The sequence below is a fragment of the Perca flavescens genome, chromosome 2 (assembly GCF_004354835.1).
Source record: "Perca flavescens isolate YP-PL-M2 chromosome 2, PFLA_1.0, whole genome shotgun sequence".
NCBI lineage: Eukaryota > Metazoa > Chordata > Actinopteri > Perciformes > Percidae > Perca > Perca flavescens.
The window spans coordinates 17,182,553-17,203,697 of record NC_041332.1 but is presented as its reverse complement, the minus strand read 5'-3'; the positions used below and the strand labels follow the sequence as shown (position 1 = coordinate 17,203,697).

At 38.8% G+C, this 21,145-nt stretch overlaps 1 protein-coding gene across 6 annotated transcripts in view; it reads left to right on the top strand.

The window, feature by feature from the left end:
* Positions 1 to 21,145, top strand: part of micu3a (mitochondrial calcium uptake family, member 3a) — a 32,741-nt gene that overhangs the window by 4,262 nt on the left and 7,334 nt on the right. For 2 of the 6 annotated variants that reach the window (XM_028567133.1, XM_028567142.1), the window contains exons 2-11: positions 314 to 461; positions 2,181 to 2,212; positions 3,065 to 3,143; positions 5,927 to 5,974; positions 7,212 to 7,294; positions 8,825 to 8,896; positions 10,041 to 10,082; positions 13,417 to 13,512; positions 20,182 to 20,276; positions 20,426 to 20,597. In XM_028567133.1, coding sequence (XP_028422934.1) covers positions 314 to 461; positions 2,181 to 2,212; positions 3,065 to 3,143; positions 5,927 to 5,974; positions 7,212 to 7,294; positions 8,825 to 8,896; positions 10,041 to 10,082; positions 13,417 to 13,512; positions 20,182 to 20,276; positions 20,426 to 20,597 — 867 coding nt within the window. The remainder of the gene's footprint in view (positions 1 to 313; positions 462 to 2,180; positions 2,213 to 3,064; positions 3,144 to 5,926; positions 5,975 to 7,211; positions 7,295 to 8,824; positions 8,897 to 10,040; positions 10,083 to 13,416; positions 13,513 to 20,181; positions 20,277 to 20,425; positions 20,598 to 21,145) is intronic. The other 4 variants (XM_028567151.1, XM_028567161.1, XM_028567170.1 and 1 more) reach the window with 3 other exon arrangements.

Below are 21,145 nucleotides of genomic sequence, written 5' to 3'. Positions count from 1 at the left end.
TAGAAGTACATTTTTACATGTACCTTTTATTATAGCCTGCACTTTTCACATAATATGACATTATGACCACCACACACATATAATTAACTTAATTTGATGTTAATATTGTCAGTAATGTAATATTAATAAAATAACTGAAGTGTACTCCTTTGATTGCATTGTCTCCTGCTCCCCAGCCTTGCTAATAACTGTTTTGTTGCTGTAATTTTGTAATCTCTTTTGAGATGCCCACCGCCTTAAAATCTTTTGATTAGAAGGAATATCTTAAAACTAACACAGTTATACTTTTGTTTTGTTGTTTTTATGTCCGCAGGCACGTCTGTTTGACTTTGAGGATGGAGACGTGTACATGTCGTCCCATGAGCATCGCTTCCGCATGTTTAGCTCTGTAGAGTATGATGGGCAGCTGTACATGACTCCACAGAACTTCATCGAGTCGGTCACCATGAACGAACCTAGAAGTATGTTTCACTGACTCACAATTGAGCTTTTACACTTAGGTTCAAAACTCTTGGTCTGGGACAGAATATAATGAAATGAATGGGGTTCGTATCCAGACTTGAGGCCTGTTTGTATATTGTGTAGAGACCATGCTTTCCTTCCTGGCCCAAAGTATCTCTGAACTTCAGTTAAAAAAAGTCTCAAGAGTGCTAGAAAGGCATTTCTGCCTTTATTGGATAGGAAAGCAGAGAGATATGAAAGGGGATAGAGAGGGGGGAAGAAATTCACAGGTCAGGTTCAAACCCTGGACGTTCTGCATCGAGGAATAAACCTCTGCATATCTGCACCCGCTCTACCAACTGAGCTAACCGGCTACTCGAGATTGTTACTTTGAGAGAAATTACATATTCTATTTGCATCCAAGCCATTTTAATTTGATGAAGCTATACAGTTATTTTTATGACTGTGTCCCATTTGCACCTGGCATTAACATGTGGATTATATATGGACTGTATCCAGATTTTGATGGATTACATTTATGTGACATCATGCATTAAATGTATCTTTCCCAAACAGTACAGTTCCATCCTGCTATTTTAGCATCTTACAATATACATGTATGTGCTGGTCAGATCCAAATATTAAAGTTAAGTTATAATTCTGTAGTTTCCATATTTGTAGCCTTACTATTTTATTATAAATGTTTCTATATGTGCTTTTTGATAACGAACTGAATTTGAATGTGTTTTTTTGTTTTTGGATGATCATTTCTGATCTAAAATTGATGTCCCAAAATGGTTGTCAGTGCCAGGTGTAAAAATATCCTTTTTAATATTTTTTTACTGAAACCAAGTTTTAAAACACTTTCAACACATCTGCGCTGTTTCTGTCAGCCTGCTGCCAGTTGTAACAGATTAGCCCTGGCCAGCCAGCCTCAAAGCAGATGGCTTTACAGCTATTGTTTAGTCTGAGGTTAATGTTAGTCAGACACACACACACACACACACACACACACACACACACACACACACACACACACACACACACACACACTTCACTTGTCCACATTCCAGTTGCTCACATATACCCTTCCTCTTAACCAGTTAAATATCTAAACCAGACGCTTAACTTGTGTTTTACTTTGTGACAACTGGTTTAAAAATGCCCTTCAAAGACGAGGTTATCACAAACACCCGTCCAAAAGAACCATTCCTTTCTTCAGCGGGCATGTGATTGTATTGCGTGCAAACTGTGCACCTGTATGTGTGTGTTTATATCTACGCTGGCTCACTGACATACGATACAGCCACACATACCCTCTTAGCCGCCAACATCCTCTAATGCCTCCTTTGATGTTGAATTAGATGAACTTTGTTGTATAAAACAGAACAAAAGTAGCATGTGCTTTTACGGGGACATTCCACATACTACAAAGACAAGCACGGGGCACTTTAGACGGTACAAATGGGCCTGTGATGATGACAGTGTATATACAATGAGTGTGTGTGTGTGTGTGTGCGTGTGTGTGTGTGTGTGTGTGTGTGTGTGTGTGTGTGTGTGTGTGTGTGTGTGTGTGTGTGTGTGTGTGTGTGTGTGTGTGTCTGTGTGTGTGTTGTGACTGTACCCAGCACATTAAGACCCATTTCTAGATCATACAGATGCTATCTAACCAAGCCCACCCAAACTTTCTTCTCCTCTTTCCTTCTTCTTCTCTCCTCTTTTGTCTCGTTCTCTGGCAGACAAGAGGCCCTGGAGGTCCCTGGCCAAACAGGTGGGAGACACACTCTTAATGCGTCTTTCTTTTGCTGTTGCAGGCATCTGTTGCATGTTACATCTGTTGCAGACTCTGCCAAGTTAAAATCCTGATTTTACCGGGATTGTTGAAGAGATTATTTGTGTAAACGTAAAGGTTCTACATGTATAGTAGCATTCGTGCATGATAACACATCATTATTGATTTCATTGTCACTACATGTAAAGAAAAAAACAGGTGAATGAAGCCTTTAGTGACCTAAACTGCATGTTACACTGGATGCTGTGCCAGCCTGAAAAAAAAACAAAAAAACAGAACAAATATATATAATGTGCAGCCTCTGATCCATTCATTCAACACAAATCAGGTGCTTTGCTTCCCTGCCTTCCCTGCGCATTACCTCCACCAGTTGTTTATTAGTTGAAAGCGTGGCTTACGTGCAGTAAACATTTGCATTACTGCTCTGTACAGGAAGGTGTATTGTGTCATTCACATGGTCATTCTAGTACAGCACGGGATACAAGCAAAAAGGAAACCTGCTAATTATACATTCCTCCATAGTGCCAACAGAGGTCAAAAACTCCACAGGTTACTTATTTACAGCCAATGGACACTTGTTTTCAAATGGTTCTTTGCTTCCTTTTTACTTGATTTCAAGAAAATAGCATTTTAGATACAATACTAGAATAACATGTCAAGATGGATAGTTTTGTTGTGAATCCTTTCCCTCTTTCCGTGGCATGATACCTTCCCTCTCTGTTTCTGTCTATGTTAATGTCATAGTTTGAATTTTAAAGGTTAAGGTTTGTAGTTATATGGTGTATGTCAGGCAACTCACTTGTAAATTGTGTGTTTTTGTGCGCTTGTCAGGAGCTGGAAAAGGTTTTGTCAGAAACTCCCCCAGTATGGAGAGGATCCTCCAAACTGTTCCGCAACCTGAGAGAACGAGGTCGGAGAAGATACACGCACACGCACACACACACGCACGCACGCACGCACGCACGCACGCACGCACGCACGCACGCACGCACACACACACACACACACACACACACTACTAAATAACACAATTCAATTGTTATCAAATAAGATAATAACAAGGTCAGAGGATGTCATTGGATTAGGATTTGGAGTTTTGTTTCACCATTACAGTTTCATTTGCTTTATAGATATACTCAATATACAAATTTCACTGTAAGTTATGTACAGCCAAAATTTTCTGTTGATATGAGGAGTCAGTGATAAACAGTTTTTTTTACATTTTACAGCATTTTTGCAGCTCTTTAGTGCACTTGCTTGTCTGTATGAATACCAGGTTTACCTGCTGATGTGTGACTAAATAGGACTTGTGAGCTTGTGTGTGTGTGTGTGTGTGTGTGTGTGTGTGTGTGTGTGTGTGTGTGTGTGTCAGTCAGTCACTGTAGGTGTCTCTAATCCGGGGTCGAAGCCATGCTGTCCTTCCTCAAACAACCTGCTGAAAAAAACTAAAAATAACCCCCCCGCTCCTTCTCCTCCTATCCTCCCCCTGTCCTCTCCACTTCACTGTTCCTTTCCTACACACACACACACACACACACACACACACACACACACACACACACACACACACACACACACACACACACACACACACACACATTCAGAGTTGCTAAATATAACATACACTCTCTTTCTCTGTCATGATAATGTTTTACACCTTGTAACTAATGTGTTATGGTTACGCTCTAGGGACCAGTATCCAGGATCATTGGCCTCATCCTTTTTTGAATCAGAGAGATAGAGAGAGAAAAAGCAAATACCAAAAAACGAAATGAAAAAGGACATAGAGAGAGAGAGAGAGAGAGAGAGAGAGAGAGAGAGAGAGAGAGAGAGAGAGAGAGAGAGAGAGAGAGAGAGAGAGGGATAGGGAGAGGGAGAGAGAGTGTGGGGAGACGTAGAGAAATCGAAGAAGTAGCTGGAGTGTAAAGGAACAAATATTACAGAAAAACAGACTAGTAGAGTGACGAATGAAAGAGCACGAGAGGAAAGAGACATTGTAGTTATATACAGTGCATGTCTATTCAAATTGCTGGTGGCATATTACACACACACACACACACACACACACACACACACAGTATACCTCCCTACTTATTTGTTTTTATTACCTCTAAACCACTGATTTGTTTATCAGTGTGTGTGTGTGTGTGCGTGCGTGTGAGCTGATGTCAGAACATGCTCTCCTCTTCATGCCATGATGAGCAAGACAGCGAGACAGTTAAAATCCTTGGGATGGCTTTGGATTTCTGAGAATGACATAGCTATGTGTCAGACAAAGGAATGCATAGTGTTGCCTGAACATTGTTGAGTGTGTTTTTTTTGGGGGGAGGGGGGGCTATACAACGTGTCAGTATTGGTTGGCCTTGTGTTACACAATAACCTGGCACAGTACTTTGGTTTAGAAACATCCAATGTGTTGAGTTCACGGTTAGGTGATTATTTGTATACCATAGCATTCTGGGCATTTACATGACAGAATACAGCTCATAGTAAATGTAAATCCATTTTGTCAGCCATCAATCATATCAGTTGTATGAATGTACCTATAATGAGTTTATGTTTTACTGGTGTTAAAAGCATTATCTATAACTAGATCAGCCCCATATATTTTCTTCTTAAGAAAACTTTATCTTAGTCAGAAACAGTTATGGATATAGGGCCATAAAGCCATTGAGAAATTGTGATATTGGCTTATACAAATAAACCTGACTTTTTATTTTTGACATACTATCATCTTATAATTATATCCATTTCTAGATAAACATAACATTTTAAAATGTAGCGACACAAGCAAATATAAATAAATTGCTATAATAGATACATATGTAAAAAGCAAACATAGTAGTATGAAACTAAATTAAATTTTGTTTAGACTGATCATTGACTTTGTTGGAAAGTTTTTTCTCCTGATGATAATTACTACCTGGGAATTAATGTTTACCCACCCTTTTAATCAGTAGCATATCACAAAGGGTGTGAGTATAAACATGCAGAATGCCTTTTAGAAACTTGAGTAGTTTCAGAGTATATCTCCTGGTTTTTACACAGCTCAGGCTACATGGGGGAAAAGATAATTCAGTTCCAAACCAGCTCCTCTACACAAAGCAGTCAGGCATCAGGAAAACACAAGGCTTACACTGGTTTTAGCTGGTGTCATGTTCACCTACACACACGTACACACACATACATGGGAAAGCAGTCTCCCGTAACACTCAAGCGAGTCACCCTGAACTATCTGGGCGATCAGACAGAAAGCAAAAAAGACGGAGAGAGAGAGAGAGAGAGAGAGAGAGAAGAGAGAGAGAGAGAGAGACAAGACGGAGCTACAAAGATTTCTAAATGGGCCTGAGGCAAGAAAGGATCACCTCCTAAAACATTTTTCACTTGCTTATCCAAACACAGACTTTATACACATGCACACACCCCTACCAGCCAGTGTCTTTACTTTGGACACTTGGGGTGTAGAAAAAGAAATGGTGTGTGGCCCAATGGCTTTTGGCAGCTAAAGCTCCAGAAGACACATTTTAAGATGCTATCTTCATCAAAGGAAGGATTATGTGTGTGTGTGTGTGTGTGTGTGTGTGTGTGAGTGTGTGTGTGTGTGTGTGTGTGTGTGTGTGTGTGTGTGTGTGTGTGTGTGTGTGTGTTGAATGTGACCTTTTCTTTAACTCTCTGTCTTGGTCTCTTTACTAGGCATCATCTCATACACAGAGTACCTGTTCCTGCTCTGCATCCTGACAAGTGAGTCAATTGAGTCTCTCTACACATTCTCCTTCATCTCATTTTCTCCTTATTTATTAAATCTTTCTCTCACTTTACTGTAGCAGTATGCTGTGCTTGTTTTTGGGAGAAGGTTAGCTAAGGTACATGCTATGAATTATACTCAGGCCCACCCGGAATTTAACAAGAGGCTATTATAACACAAATCTGGTGGTTTTCCCCTTTCCCTTGGGGTAAGACAAGAAATTGAGAAAGAGACAGAGAAAAGAAGAAAAATACCTCTACTTATAACCTTTCAAAACTTAAATATAGACAGGAATGTGAGGCTTATTCCTTGAAAAAAGAAACTGCACTTGTTACTCTCTGAGAATAGCAATTTACTGCACTATATACTGCCCATTAAACCTTCCAAATTGTTAAATATGTATGCTGTTCTTCCCCTCAAAGTCAGGAATTAAAGGCTTTTTCTCTTCTGTAAATGATCAATCACCAAACCAGTGTCAATGTTTAATGTTCTTATCTAATTGAATAAAATAAAAATTGCAGCAACATTTCTTCCTAGAGAAAGTTCCAGGGATTGCCTAGTGTAGCTTAGTGTGTAATGAGAGAGCTGCCATTAATCATGACCACATTAATCAGGAAAGGGTTTGTGTCATTGCTGTTTGATTGCATTTAATCAATGTTAATTGGAACTTCAGATGGGAAGATACAGTAAGGGTTCATTTGTAGTAACTGAAATTACTTTACATTGTTACTTTTATCCAAAGTGACTTACAATTGCTATATATCAGAAGTGTCATCACACACATTTAGAAGTTAGTGGGAATTGAACCCAGGTCTCTCACACCAAAGGTATGTGCCATATTCACTGCGCCATCACCACCTACTTGGGTTGAAGGACCAGCAAAGGCTAAAGTAGAAAACAATTCTTGGTTTGTTCAAAAATGTCTTCAGATTTTTTTCTGGTTAATCTGTAGCAAACATATGCATGCTGGTATTTCTAGAATAAAGACATAAAGTGACCTAAACTTTATCTGATTTGGTAGACTTGATCTCTAAGAAACGGCAAGAGTGAAAAAGTCAGATGTTAACTGTAACTCATAGTCCTTATAGATTTATCCACCTGCCCCATCTCCCTCCTGTCTAGCATATATGCCACTTGCTAATTGTATATGCTATTCCTGGATTTAGAATTGCCTTTAACACACACACACACGCACACACACTCACCCTATGTGCTCTCCTCTCTGTTCTCCAGAGCCCCATGCTGGCTTCAAGATTGCTTTCAATATGTTTGATGCAGACGGCAACCAGATGGTGGACAAGAGGGAGTTCTTGGTGGTGAGTCTCTGATACTGAGAGAAAATCCATCCCATGACCGTTATTATTAACATCACGTAGGGCTGGGTGATAGAGAGAAAATCAGATATCACAATATTCTTGACCAAATACCTCGATACTGATATTGCGGCGATATTCTAGGGTTGACAATTGGTGCTTTAACAAAATATCTTCACACTTAGATTTTAGATAAATAATCATCAGTAATGTGGACATAATGTCTTAAGAGGGGGAAAAGGCAAATAATAAAACAGCTAAAACAGTCTGGTAAGTTCAGAAAAGTGCATCACTTTAATGTAATGCAGCCTTTAAAACCAGTAAAAGACAACACTTATGTCATATCACAATATTACGATATCCAAAATCTAAGACGATATCTAATCTCATATCACGATATTGATATGATATCGATATATTGCCCAGCCCTAACATCATGTTTTTCTCCCATCGCAAAAGGTCAAGGCTAGGATATTAAAGGTGTTGACAGTCAGAGTGAAGTGACTATCAGTGAAACAGGGATGGACGATTAGAAAGTTGTGTTTAATGTACCTTAAATCCCACTGCCTTAAGCTGAAGCTGCTTTTTTGTTACATTTAAAAGCTGATTTTCTGTTTACTTTTTCTAAAGACAGCATATGAAACATATGAGTAGCCTAACTGTAATAGCATTTCTTTAGATTAAAAAGCTATAAGGGCTACATGTGTCTTGCTTCCCTTGTGGGATGGGACCAACAGATTTTTAATTGAAAACACTGTTGCAGGCAGGAAGTGATCAGAATCCCTGTGGAGACTGATGGGAGTGGGATGGTGTACCAGCGGGAGGAGGTGGTAATGGTTGAAGATCCTGTGGGAGGGAGTGGGCAGGTGCGGGACTGAAAAAAAAAAAACATTCACACATTAAAATTCCAGCAATAGGCTCTGATTTTCAGACTTTGCCTAAAAATTACATCTGTAATCAAATGAAGGGAATATTAATTCAAATAAACCCATAAAGGACGACATCAGGCCCTTTTGTGATCACCACTTGTGAAATATTCCTGGAGATATCCCTTTATAATTGATACTGCAGTGTTTGATGTAATGTTGTAGGTAACACTTTTCATTATTAATTCAAATTAATAATACAAATTGATTCGTTAAAAATAGTTTAGTGAATAGACTAAAAGTTGCTGTTAATGATGTTTTCCTGGGCCAGTAGATGGAAAGCAAAATACAAAGCTATGACCACTTACTCTCCCAATTAAGAAAAAATATCCATACTTATACAGCTGCAGTTTTCTGCCCAATGTGATTCAGCTTTGACTTACCTTATTATTTGTGTGACCACAAGTCCCTCCAGAAGCCAAACTAGAAAACCAAGACTCTCTTAATCGTGTTGTCAAAAGGCCAATTCTTGAATCACATCATAGGCCAGCATGAAAAAGTGTGCGACTTTTGTGAACTCAGTGAATGTTACATACATATGAACATTTAAGCTTCAGAGTTTTAAATCTGGCTTTGAACCAGATCCTCCCTCCTTCTCTCATTACAGCTTCAGGAGATCTTCCGGAAGAAAAATGAGAAGAAAGGGAGAAAAGGAGATGCTGAGAAGTCGGCACAGTTGGTAAGAAAGTTGGTAACGTGGGACGAGGGTGTGTTTGTCTGTGGGAAGAGAGGCACATTTGTAATGATAATAAGATTCTTTCACTAATCACCCTTACTACAGCCAACAGTGAAAACAACCATTAATTATTTATGGAGTAATGCTGCTATTATCAGTGGGGTCAACTTGAAATAAAATGTCCTGGAGGTTAATGTAACAGTAAAAAAACAAACATTACTGTAAAGTTACTTCCTTTTGAAAATGGCATTTTAATACATCCATGAGAATACATCCATGAGTATTTTAATACATCCATGAGTGTAGAATGGATGACACAACACGATGAATGCTGTGTCAAACTGTGGATGTATGGAAAATGACATATCACCATCCAAGTTAATTATCATCTGTATTTAAGCAAGTACTAAAGTTAGCTAAACCCTTCATGTAACCATGATTGCATGCTGCCTTATAGAAAAAGTTTTTGACAATATGGTATCTCTTCTGTTTTTACTGTGTACTGTGTAATTGGATACACTCTTAAAAGACTTTGTCCTTTTTCAACACTTCTTTGGTTTAACTTTTGGTCACCTTGCTTTACTACACTGAATTACGCTTTTTATGTTTATATCTGCAGGCTTGATTGGCTAATTGTAAAGTAGGTTTAAACTTAATAAAATATAAAGCCTGCATGTGGTATTAGAGCCAAATAATAAATTGGTCAGACTGGGTGAGTTTGAGTTTCTTACAGATATATCGCTGGTGGCATATATGTCGGCTAATGTCAAGACATGTCAGCACGGAAATGCCAAAGATTTGTAGAGGTAAAACTGTGATGTGATTACAAACAGTTTATTTTTCACATATAAACTGGCAATTGTGGTCACAATTCTTTAAAAAAACAAATTAAAGGGAGCATTGTCAGGAATGTTTGTTGATGTTATGTGTTATGTAAAAATATGACTATGGACAGATATATAATATTTAAACTAACAGATGTAAAATCAAAAATGAAATCACAGATGTGTTGTAAATGACATCCCCCTGCGGAGCGTATCCACAACCTCTCTGCATGTACTAACATGTCTTCTCTCTTCCTCCCTCCTCCTCTCTGACTGCATGCTCTGTCCTCTTTCTCTTCCTTGTGTCTCTCTCTGTGTGTTAGAGTATGCAGCTCTATGGATATCAGGTTGCCCCCATGAACAGCGTATGTATCTAAAACTGTAACCCCTTAGTCTGCTTTCTGCTCTTCTTTAAATGGTTAAAGAAATTGATATAAGGATGAACAGAGGAGCAGAGCGCTAGCCGTTTCTGTCAGCTGGTTACTACATGCTACATGGTTTTATTTGAAAAAGAAAGTAGTATATTATCAAAACTACAATGGGGACTTAAACATGGATATGATAAAAGGTTAAGCATTCATGGTAGACAGATTTTTTACGAACAATATTGCAGAATATCTAGAACCTCTGAAAATCTGTCATTATTTTTTTTTTAGAAAGCTTTTTTACCCTTATTTTTGTGGTAATATTTCTTAATTGACAGAATATTTTGAGGTAAGTTTGTATTTCTCAATAATGGGAAATATGATTAAATGAATAGTTTTCTGAAACATTTTCAAATACATTTATTGGATGTCGGACAGGGATAATTCAGCATATAATAGGTTCATATAAGAGGTTCACGTAATAGGTGAGTTTTACTGACAGTTTCTCTAAATAATGAATCTCATGATCCAACACCAGTTTCACAACCTGCTGGGTATCAAATCATTTAAAATTCACTCTGTTTTGTTCGGACTATTTTACTTAATTCTGGGGACTCTGGCAGGTTTGTTGGGTGCAAATGTCAATTATACTGGGATCCTTAGAGGACTCTGTCTAATGCCTCTGTCACCCACTTTTGTGTCCTGACCTGCTCTTTGAAAAAGTCTTAACCCTGAGCCAGTCCACCTGATCCTCTGTTGTCAGTAAAACATACAGAGTAGACTCCTTGAAAGGATGAATGGATAGGAAGAATAAGTGGGATAGAGAGAGACTTCCTTCAAGACATAGTGTCCATCTGTCAGGTCAGCTGGGTGATTGATCGAGGGATGATGGCAGAGGGTAGGATGAATGGAGAGAGGGATGGCAGCAGAGGAGTAATATATTTAAGGGGTCAGGAGAGATGAACTCTTACAAAAAGAGAGTGATGTGATTTAGAATGACTTGAGGCCCTCTAAAGCTCTAAACACGATCAGACACTGTCCATTTTAGACTGTTTTTCGACACGTGCTGTTTGTCTGGCGGTGTGTGTTCCTGTTGGGGTTTTTGTTAACTCACAGAGAGAGCAGGATATTTTTATTGAAGGAGGTCTGGGCTACATACAAAAAGTTGCTTCTATTTTGTGAGCACATTCACACTTACATAAAGAAAGCAAACAGGTTAAATGTGTATCTGCTGAGTGGTATGGCATCCAAAATTAAACATATTACTTTAAAACAGAAATTCGATCGAGAGAAAGATTTACCTTTTGCATATTATTAAGACTATCTTGTTAAATTTCGAACAAAGAAAAGAAAGAAAAAACTCCATTACAGATGAACTTATTGATCCAAAATCACCATAACAATAATGAAATGTTGACACTGCAATAGTGTGCACATTGCAATAGGTCATTTTTTGCCCCTAATTTCCACTTAAGATACAATGATAACCACTTTAGAAGTTTGCCTACCTTGAGTGGTAATACATATTTACTAATTGAGATGGAGTACAGTGCAGCAAAGGAGGATGGAGGCTCAAGGAGGATGTGTACCAGCCAGTAGTCTCTGTTCAGACTATGTTCGTTCTTTATTTCTTTCTCTGTCTCTCCCTCTCTCAGACGCACACACACACACACACACACACACACACACACACACACACACACACACACACACACACACACACACACACACACACTCCTTGTCCTGTCAGTGTTGTGATGGATAGCTGCATTATCACTGTGAAGTTAAGAGCGGTGCAGGGTCATGTTAAAATGGCTGCTGCTGCGTTCTCCCTGGAGAGACAGACGAGGTGGGTGGTCAGGTTGTCTTTTAAAAAGGCAGCATACACTCTTAACAGAAGCAGCTCTTTTTTGTGGCGTTGGACAACTTTATGTTCAGCTGGTTCACGATCATAGGAAATATAGGAAAACATGCTTTTAGGTGAAAGAATTGTGAGTTAGCTTCAGAGCTTTTACGCTTATTATTTTTTAAATTTTGCATGTGTTTGTTGTTGATTCAGCACAAAGGCAAAGTAACGATGATAGCTTGGGTAATTTAGATATAAAGGTCTTACAGAAGATTGCTCATAGATAGCTTTTATTGTTACGTTAACCAAGAGTCAGTTAACCATGTGTGTTTTTTCTGACCCTTCTTCTCTTCATTCCTATTTAGTTTGACACTAATGGGTTTTTATGTTTTGTGCTTACAGTGGATGGGGTGAATTTATAGTTGAATCAAACATTACAAATGGATATTACTACTATCATTGAATTGATGACAGAACATGAATTCTAAACATTTAAATTTTCTTTCTTCCTCCCCACTTGTATTAGCCATTTTTTTCTAATAAACAGCATTTCATCAATGTAGGGTTAGCAAATAATTTAGAGTGCCTACAATTTACAATATGCTCTATCCATTTTGGCAAAACAGAATGGATGGAGTTTTCCATATTAGGCAGTTCATTGAGCGCAAGATCAGAATTATCTTGATCAAGTATTTACTATTTATTGAAGGTTCAGTTGGTATGTTTTATAAAAAATAAGTTTTTGCTATATTTGCTGAAACTGTCACTATACAACACTATAACAAGTTTCCACCGTGCTCGAAGGAAAACAACCTCTCAGAGCTGAGGAGTTGCTAACTCACTGTCAATGACTGCTCGTAAGCTGCGGTCAAACTGTTAACAACTGTTACTGCATTGCCTATTTCTCGCCTCTAATGTTTTCGGCAATATATTTCAGTGTACATTTTAGCTGTAAAATGAGAATGTTTGTGACCAAGTTGAGCTCCAACCAAGCACCATCCACTGGCTGCTGGAGCAAACATTCTAATTTTAACACTAAAAAGTACAAAATATGTTTCTGAAAACATCTGAGGCAAGAAATAGGCAATGCAGTAACAGAATCTTGATTTATATGTAATCAGCGCTGTCTAGTTTTACAGTTTGATTGCAGTTCACAAGCTGTCATTGACACTGCTTAAGAGACTCCTCGGCTCTGTTTTTCTCATGCCATTCGGAGCCCTAGGAGGAGGCAGGGAAATTTGATTTTTTTTCACAGATCACACATGATCTGATTCATGTAGTACTGTCAGGATATAGTGACAGTTAAAGCAAATATGCATTCATGAATATGCAGTGCATGTACTGTATATGTAACGTAGTGATGCACTTCATGAATCTGTTTGTATATATTAAGATTTGATAGAGTGAATATTGGAAGCTGAAGTTTATTTCCTGAAGCGGTTGAGTTGTAGGTGAACTGACCCTGGCCCTGCTTGACCGCTCCTACAGGTGCTAAAAAAAGAGAGTCAGGAGTTTGTGGCGCGGAGTTACTGGGACGTTCTGAGGCGAAGCGCCAGTCAAGTCCTCTTTTCTGACCTGGCGGAGGTACACAGACCCAACTGTTCTCTGTCATCCCTCTATTATCATCCTTCACTCTTCAGTTTCCTGTAGTTAATGTTGATCCTCCAACTGGCCCCATAGATCCACAATAATGTAGCTGCATCAAGCTTGGCCAGAATAAGACCAGAAATGTTTACCCTTCAAAATAAAAGCATTGAAGGCCTTAATCTTTAACTTCTGGAGCAATCATGCTACTCAACGGTGATGTGGACCAATTTTTTTTTTAAATACTTTTCATGGCTAAAAGAGAAGAAAACAAAAATATTTGTCAATGTTCACTTGTTGTAAAAAGGTTATTATCACCCTAACACTTTTATTCTGGTTTGGCTTGATACTGATCATTTACATAAACTGACTTGTAATCTTTGTTTCTACCTTTCTTTCTTAAACATTACTTTATATATAATTTAGATTACTCTGTATCTGCCATAATTCTATCTCACTATTTTACAAACCTAAGTAGGGTACAGAAACTACTACAGTCATTTTCTTGGCATAACTTGAGACTCCTCCAAATGTTTTAAGTGTTTTCCCCATTTCATCGAATCACTCCCCCTGCATTCCTGTTGAACACATATGGCAAGAATTTCTTAATAGTAGATCTTGTTGATTATTGTTTCTATGGATTTGTACCTATTGTATTGGTTTGACAGTATTGATCTAATAATAGTAGTTAGTTAGATAAAAGATATTGTAATGTGCGTATTCTGGTAACCTGTTCTGTTTCTCACCTGCTGTCTGTCACTTGGTCTCTGCGTTATGCCTCTGTATTTGTATCTGTGCCTTGTTATCTGTGCTGTGTTGTGGCTAGTGTCATAGCTTTGGTGTCAAATCATTCTCAGTTTAAACCACAACATATTTAATCACACCGGTATAATGATAAGAAGGCTTACTGCAGAGCACATACAACAACCCTGATCATTATTGCACCACACACTTATACTGAATCATATAGAATTTATGAGTAGGATTGAGTAGTCTGTTGCTTCAGTGCTACTTCAGCAATTCAAACCAAATGGTGACCTGAACTACCTATGGCTAGCAGGCTATTGATACATTCAAACAACCTTCAAGCTTCTACCTCCAAGTTTAGCCATATTTAATGTTATTTATCCCATCATTCAAGTAATTTTGAAAAAAAACAAGACAGGAGTCTACAGCTAAAACAATGTCAAACAATGTCAAAAATCTGGGGATCACCAAAGCCAGTAAGATTCATCCTCTGGGGAACATGACTATCTATACAGTATAACTGCAATCCATCTGATATTTGTTGAGATATTTTTAGTCTGGACCAAGGTGGTGAACCAACAGACCGACATTGCCATCTCTAGAGTCTCGTCACTAGTGTTGCTAAAAATCTGTTAAACACAAACAGACAAACAGGATGCAAAGCAAAACATGTTTGCAACATTTGTGTCTATCTGCAGAATTTCTCATTTTGGCAAGCCAATGGCTTCTTAATGGGCAACTCAAATTGTCTTTCCGAAACGTCTAACACAAGGGGAAGCTGCTGGTAATGATTACTAACAGCTAACAATGCTAGCAAGCTAAATGACTAATGACAGGCTGTGTGCTGTGGTGGTAGCGGAAGCTGAGGTGGAGATAATGACAGTGGAGCATAATGGGGCTGACCTTGTATTTACACCGAGCAGCCTTTCATCTGGCGGGATGTCAGACGGACAAAACAGACGAATCAGATGGGGTGGGGGGAGGGAATTAAAAAAAGGCAAACCGGCACATTAAAAGCGTAAGGGATTAACAAATATTAAATTAAATAAATTTAAAAAAAAGTAAAACATGGGGACACAGATACAAGAAAAAAGGGTAAATTAAAGGGATATAAAACGCGTGTAACTAATCTTTACGAACACCAGATCAGATAAGGAAAAACCTGAGGGTCAAGAAAAAAAAGGACAGAGATAAAATCAGAGAGACAACAAACAGGTGAGAGAGGCTCAAAGAAGATGATACAGGTCAGTAGAGAGAACAAATGTTCAGGAACAAAGTGGGTGGGGAGAATAGAAGTTCGGGAAACACATTTAGGGGAAAAGAAAGAAGCAGGTTGTATTTAGAGAAAGATGTGTTTACTCAACAGATTAGTCACCATTATACCGCTTTGCTTTTGTCTGGAGAAGGAGGGACTGACTGACAGGCTGAGAAGGAGGGAGGGAATGAAAGAACGAAGCAGCTATATGGTTGTCAGGTGAAGGAGGTACTGACGGGTAGTATAAGGAGAAAGGAAATCAGAGCAGGGTCAGGATAAGAGGGAAAGAAGTGATAAGAGAGGGAAAGAAAGAGAAGATGAAAGATAAAAATAAGAAGGGGGGGCAGGTTGTATGGAGGGTTAGATGTTTTTACCCTTGAAAGGTGTGACTGACTGACCAACAATGAGCTCTTCCTCCATGCTATTACTCACAGATAGGGAGGGTGAGGAATACCATTTAGTGTTTACATCAGTAATTACTGTTTTTACCTTCAGCTTCCTGATCAAAGTCTGTTGAAGCTCACACACACACACACACACACAAACTCACACAGATGGACAAATAGACACATGCATACACCAGGTGTTGGCTAATGACTTGTGGGCGTGGTAACCATTACGTCTTCATGGGGATGATGAGCTCACAATGGTGCTGCCACACTTCCAGGAATGATACGCTTGTTATGATCAGTTTGGCATTACGTCTTACCCGAGGTCTGACTGATAACGTATGCGTTGGAAAAATAGGTTGATTTATTTTTTTTAACATTCTGACCTACATTATCCATTGACTTTGAATTTAACAAAAAGGAGACAAAACAGCACAATGAGAAGTGTTATAGTCACTTTAACAATGGATCAAATGACTATTTGTAGTGGGAAAGGTTTGATGGACCTGGACGCAGCAATGACGGCTCTGTAAAATAGTCTTGGGAAGGAACTTATTTTGATGGAACAAAAAAGCAAAAGAAAACACCACATAGAATATTAAATGAAGTTAACTGATCACACAATACAGTAACGTGAACTATTTAAGTTAGCTGGATGCATGGTTAAACGTAATTGGCTCTTAACAGTGCATCACCGTGTGTACTTTGTCCATAGCAATCCCGCACCAATCGATCCCAAAACGTCCCAGTTGGATAGTAAATGGCGTAAACTTTGTATTCTTTGTAAAGCTTTACAATCCTTCTTCGAAAGAACCAAGCAGGCCTGCCTTATTTCACGATCCAAATTTTCTTAAAAACTTGCCATTTTGAGCGTGTACCGTGCTAGCTCAAAGGTTGTTGATGTTGTTTCCCGTAGCAAAGGGATTTTGAGAACGGCAACATACAGAGAGCAGAAGCAAAAGGGCAAAGCCTGACATTGCGTCGCATGTCAGGCTTTATCCTCGAAATGAACTTCCATTGATCCAGACTACTTCAACAGTGATGAGACAATGATCAGATTCATTGTGAATTCCTTAATCCCATGTATCCATTTAGAAAAGGAGGAGTCTATCTGTCTCTTGTTCTAGCGTTCCTAACACTGCAAGAGCAAAACAAACACCTTAAAATTATGGAAAGAAAATCAGGGATATGGTGAAAGGAGAGAAGAGAGGCAGAGACACACCACCTGGATGCTGTATAGATGTATGAGCAGCTAATGTGTCATAAAAACATCATAATGCGTCAGTTATAACATAAAAGAGCAAAAGCATTTTTGTCCTGTTTGTCCGTAATCAGAGGCTTAATGAAAAGACCCTCAAATAAGTGAGACACAGAAAACAAGACACTGATATTTTCCTTGCCACTGTCGCACTGCTTGCTCTTGAGGGAATTACTGTAATTGTTGGAATTGTTGGGGCTTTGTAAATTATAGAGTGTGGTCTGGACCTACTCTATCTGTAAAGTGTCTCGAGATAACTCTTGTTATGATTTGATACTATAAATAAAATTGAATTGAAAATTGAATTGAATTGATATGACAAGTCTGTAATTGTTTCAGTTTGTCTGTGTTTATATGAAGGAAGTCTTCCTAATCAAATACTGAAGGACCATACCGCAAAGTGAATCGGAAACAGACTGAATGTTGGGAATCACACTAATGCTGGTGGTTCTAAAACAGGGTTTACTTTTAATGTCTGTTTCCCAGAAGACATTTTATCCTGTTAGTTACCAATATGAATCTATTCAATCAGCCAGTGGGATTTACTACGAGGCATTTTGTTTGGGATTTGGTTGGTGCCTTAATCTATTACATCTCACTGTAGAGAATATTACTAGTGTGCATTGGTGGCCATAAGTACCCAAAACTGAGACTGCTTTGAATGCTTACATAATGGGCTTTTGCCAGTGGAGTTTTTAGTTTACTAATCATCTATCCCAGTTGTTCCTAACCTTCAACAATTTTACTGCACAGTATTATCTCGTCTGGCCTCTAAAAAGTATCCACATGAAACAATCTAAAAATAAATATCACAGTTAGCATGAAATCCACACAGGGCTTAGAAATACTGTATGTCCGGAGTTGTGTGTCTGTTCAATTACATTCAATTGTATTTATTGTGTCAAATCATAACAGAAGTTATCTCAGCACACTTCACAGATAGAGTAGCTCTAAACCACACTATAATTTACAAGAGACCCAACAATTCTCCCCCAAAAGCAAGCGTGTGTTTAAGGTTTACAACAAAAGGAACCACTGACCTATCACATACTTTACATTTTATAAAACTAATGGCAGCTTAACACAACCAGTAACTTTTGATATCCGTTTCACCGTTTTAATAGAAAAATATTCTCTTGATTTCCTTGAAATGTAACTTGAACGCAGTATTCACTTCGGTCTCACCCTGATCTATATGCTTAGTGTTCTCTCAATCATTATCCCTGCTCCTCAGTTAAAGTCATTTGCTTGTTTTTGATAGAATTAATAGACAGTTTATGTCACAACACAACAACTACAACATCTGCCAAAGACATGAATCTGTGTAGTTTGCCTTTTGTAAACCTGTGTCATGTTGTTTGACATTTTTCTTCTCGTCCCACGTCGGATTATAGGATTTTACTCTCGAGGTAGAACCACAAATGGCATCGTGGCAGTGATGATGATAATTATGTTGATGATGGAAATGGCATAAATGCTCTTCCTCTTTAGAAGGACATGAGATTCCACCCAATCTTATGTCTGCATATACCTCAGCATGGCCGTGGATTGGACACGGGTGGTTGGCTGGGTTGGGCATGGCAGGGAGAGAGAAAAAAGATGGGCATTTAACATCCTCTCTGCACTGACGCTGGCTGAGTCTTTTCTGGAACTGCTCAAAAGCACAGTCACCTTTTTCTGTATGTTAGGTAGCATAAACATAGGCAAACAGTGAAATACATACTCAGGCACTGTTTTCTTAAAGGCTCATTAATCCTACTTATGCCACCTTGCTTTTGTAAGGGATTTAGAAAATGTGAAACAACAGATTACAGCATGACAACAAACACAACAAACATCCTAAAGCCTGTTGAATGGGTTTCAAATGACCAAGATCTTTCAGTAAACACACACTTGCCAACTGGGGAGGGAACCCAGAGGGGCTATAAAGGATATAAAAAAGGGGCCAGAAAAAAAAGAAATAAACAACGCAAAGTTGCAAATATGACACTATGATTCTCATCCATTGACGGAAAAAGGTGGAATCGGCTCATGTTTTCTGCATTTGTGCTTATGTGGGTTTCTTTCTGTGTTGCTGTTGTTTGTGATCCGAGGTTGTGTATGGGTGTTTCAATGTGGCATTTGCATTTGAAGTGCATGGGGATGTGGTTGCTTTAATGTGTCTATGTTTGGCAGCTTAGTGTTGTGTATTTGTCTGGCTCCACCTTAGTTGTTCTTCCACATGTCTTCTTTCCCGCTTCTTTCTTCCTCTCGCCTCTTGTTGGCTATACTCCCCCACTTTGTCCTCCTTCACCCTACAATCTCGCTGACCCCCATGATCAATGAATATTTGCACCACTCTGTTTTTCATTGTTGTTTTGCATCTTTTGTGTTCTGCTACCTGAGCACTTGTTGTGTCTTCACCAGACCAGTTAGTGGTCTGTGTTTCATGCTGCAACAGCAACATTAATCACCAGTCTAGGCAGCATGGGAAAATATAGCTCCATACCTCTCATTTTATTTCCTTACTTTGCCTTCAAAAAACAATGATAAGGATGATATTGATTGTTAGAAATAAAATGGACCGAAACCTTTCGGCCCATTTTACCTCATTACCCCAGTTTTTTTTTTTTCTGCACATCCTTTATCGTACTGAAAGCTTTGAAAGTGATGTTAACATGTTTGCAACATGTTAAATTGTGCCATCGTGGAGGCAATGCACTGAACCCGCCTGTTATCAAAGTCATACTTATCCCATTGAAGAGGTTTGACTTAAACATTGTTGCTGCCTAGACTGGTATGTTTGGTGTCATGATGGTGGCTGACTGTTTTTTCTGAGCTGATTTGTTGCTCATCCGGCGCACGTTCTGCACAAGTGCAGCGGAAACCTGCTTCCTGCTAGCCTGGCACAACGGTTGCCATGTTGTATTGATTATGGACTCGTCCCGCCAACTACTTCTCCCACAATCACAACGCTTGGCGTTATTGATTCGTCACTCATTGATCCTCTCTCTTGCTCTTCCCTCTCTGATGATTCATAGCGAGCAGATGAGAGTATCACGATTGACACCACCCTGTTGGTCCATTTCTTTGGGAAGAAAGGGAAGGCAGAGCTCACATTTGATGACTTCTACAGGTACTAAAACATATACAGTAGACACGTAACGTAGTACAGCTTAAAATGTTATGTTAAATTAACCAAATCACAAAAGAGTAACATGCTTCTCTTGATTAATCTTTGATTTATAGATTTATTCTCCTTTCCCATTCCTTGCTGTTTCACAGGTTTATGGATAACCTTCAAACAGAGGTGCTGGAAATTGAGTTTCTGACCTACTCTAAAGGGATGACCACCATCAGTGAGGAAGACTTTGCCAAAATCCTGCTTCGCTTCACCAATGTGGAGAACATCAGTGCCTACCTGGAGAATGTCCGCCAGTGTATACCTGACGAGAAGGTACAGTACATACACGCACACATGTATGCACAAGCTGCGAAAAGACTGAAAATACACAAAACCTCTACATATCCCAGTTCATTTGAGTTCACGTTGACTGCATCTGTACTAGGTCATTTCTTTGTGTTTCTGCTGGTTTGGATAATGTTGGATAACGTTGCTGTTAGTCCGCTATACTAGACACCTATCCCTAGCCAACAACAACAAAAACATTACCCGAGATTAGTAACAGAAGTCGTAGACCTGTCATAGAGTCGTGGTCTATATAGCTTTAATAGCTGTCAAAATTAACATGACAATATATGCTGTGGTTTTAAAATGTTGATGAAAACCATCCATTGCATTAATTATGTTTCCTAGCTCATTGTACTAGGCTCCCATAAGGATGTCAAAGTGATAACCAGTTTACAGTAAAAAGGGTCCATCTCTGTAGTATGGACCTCAACTTTAGCTTTAGTAAATCAAAGTAAACATGTGTAATCGAAAAAATACAAGTGAGCTGCAGAATAACCAAAAGGCTCAGTCCGTATGGAGTTGGGTCCGGGAAA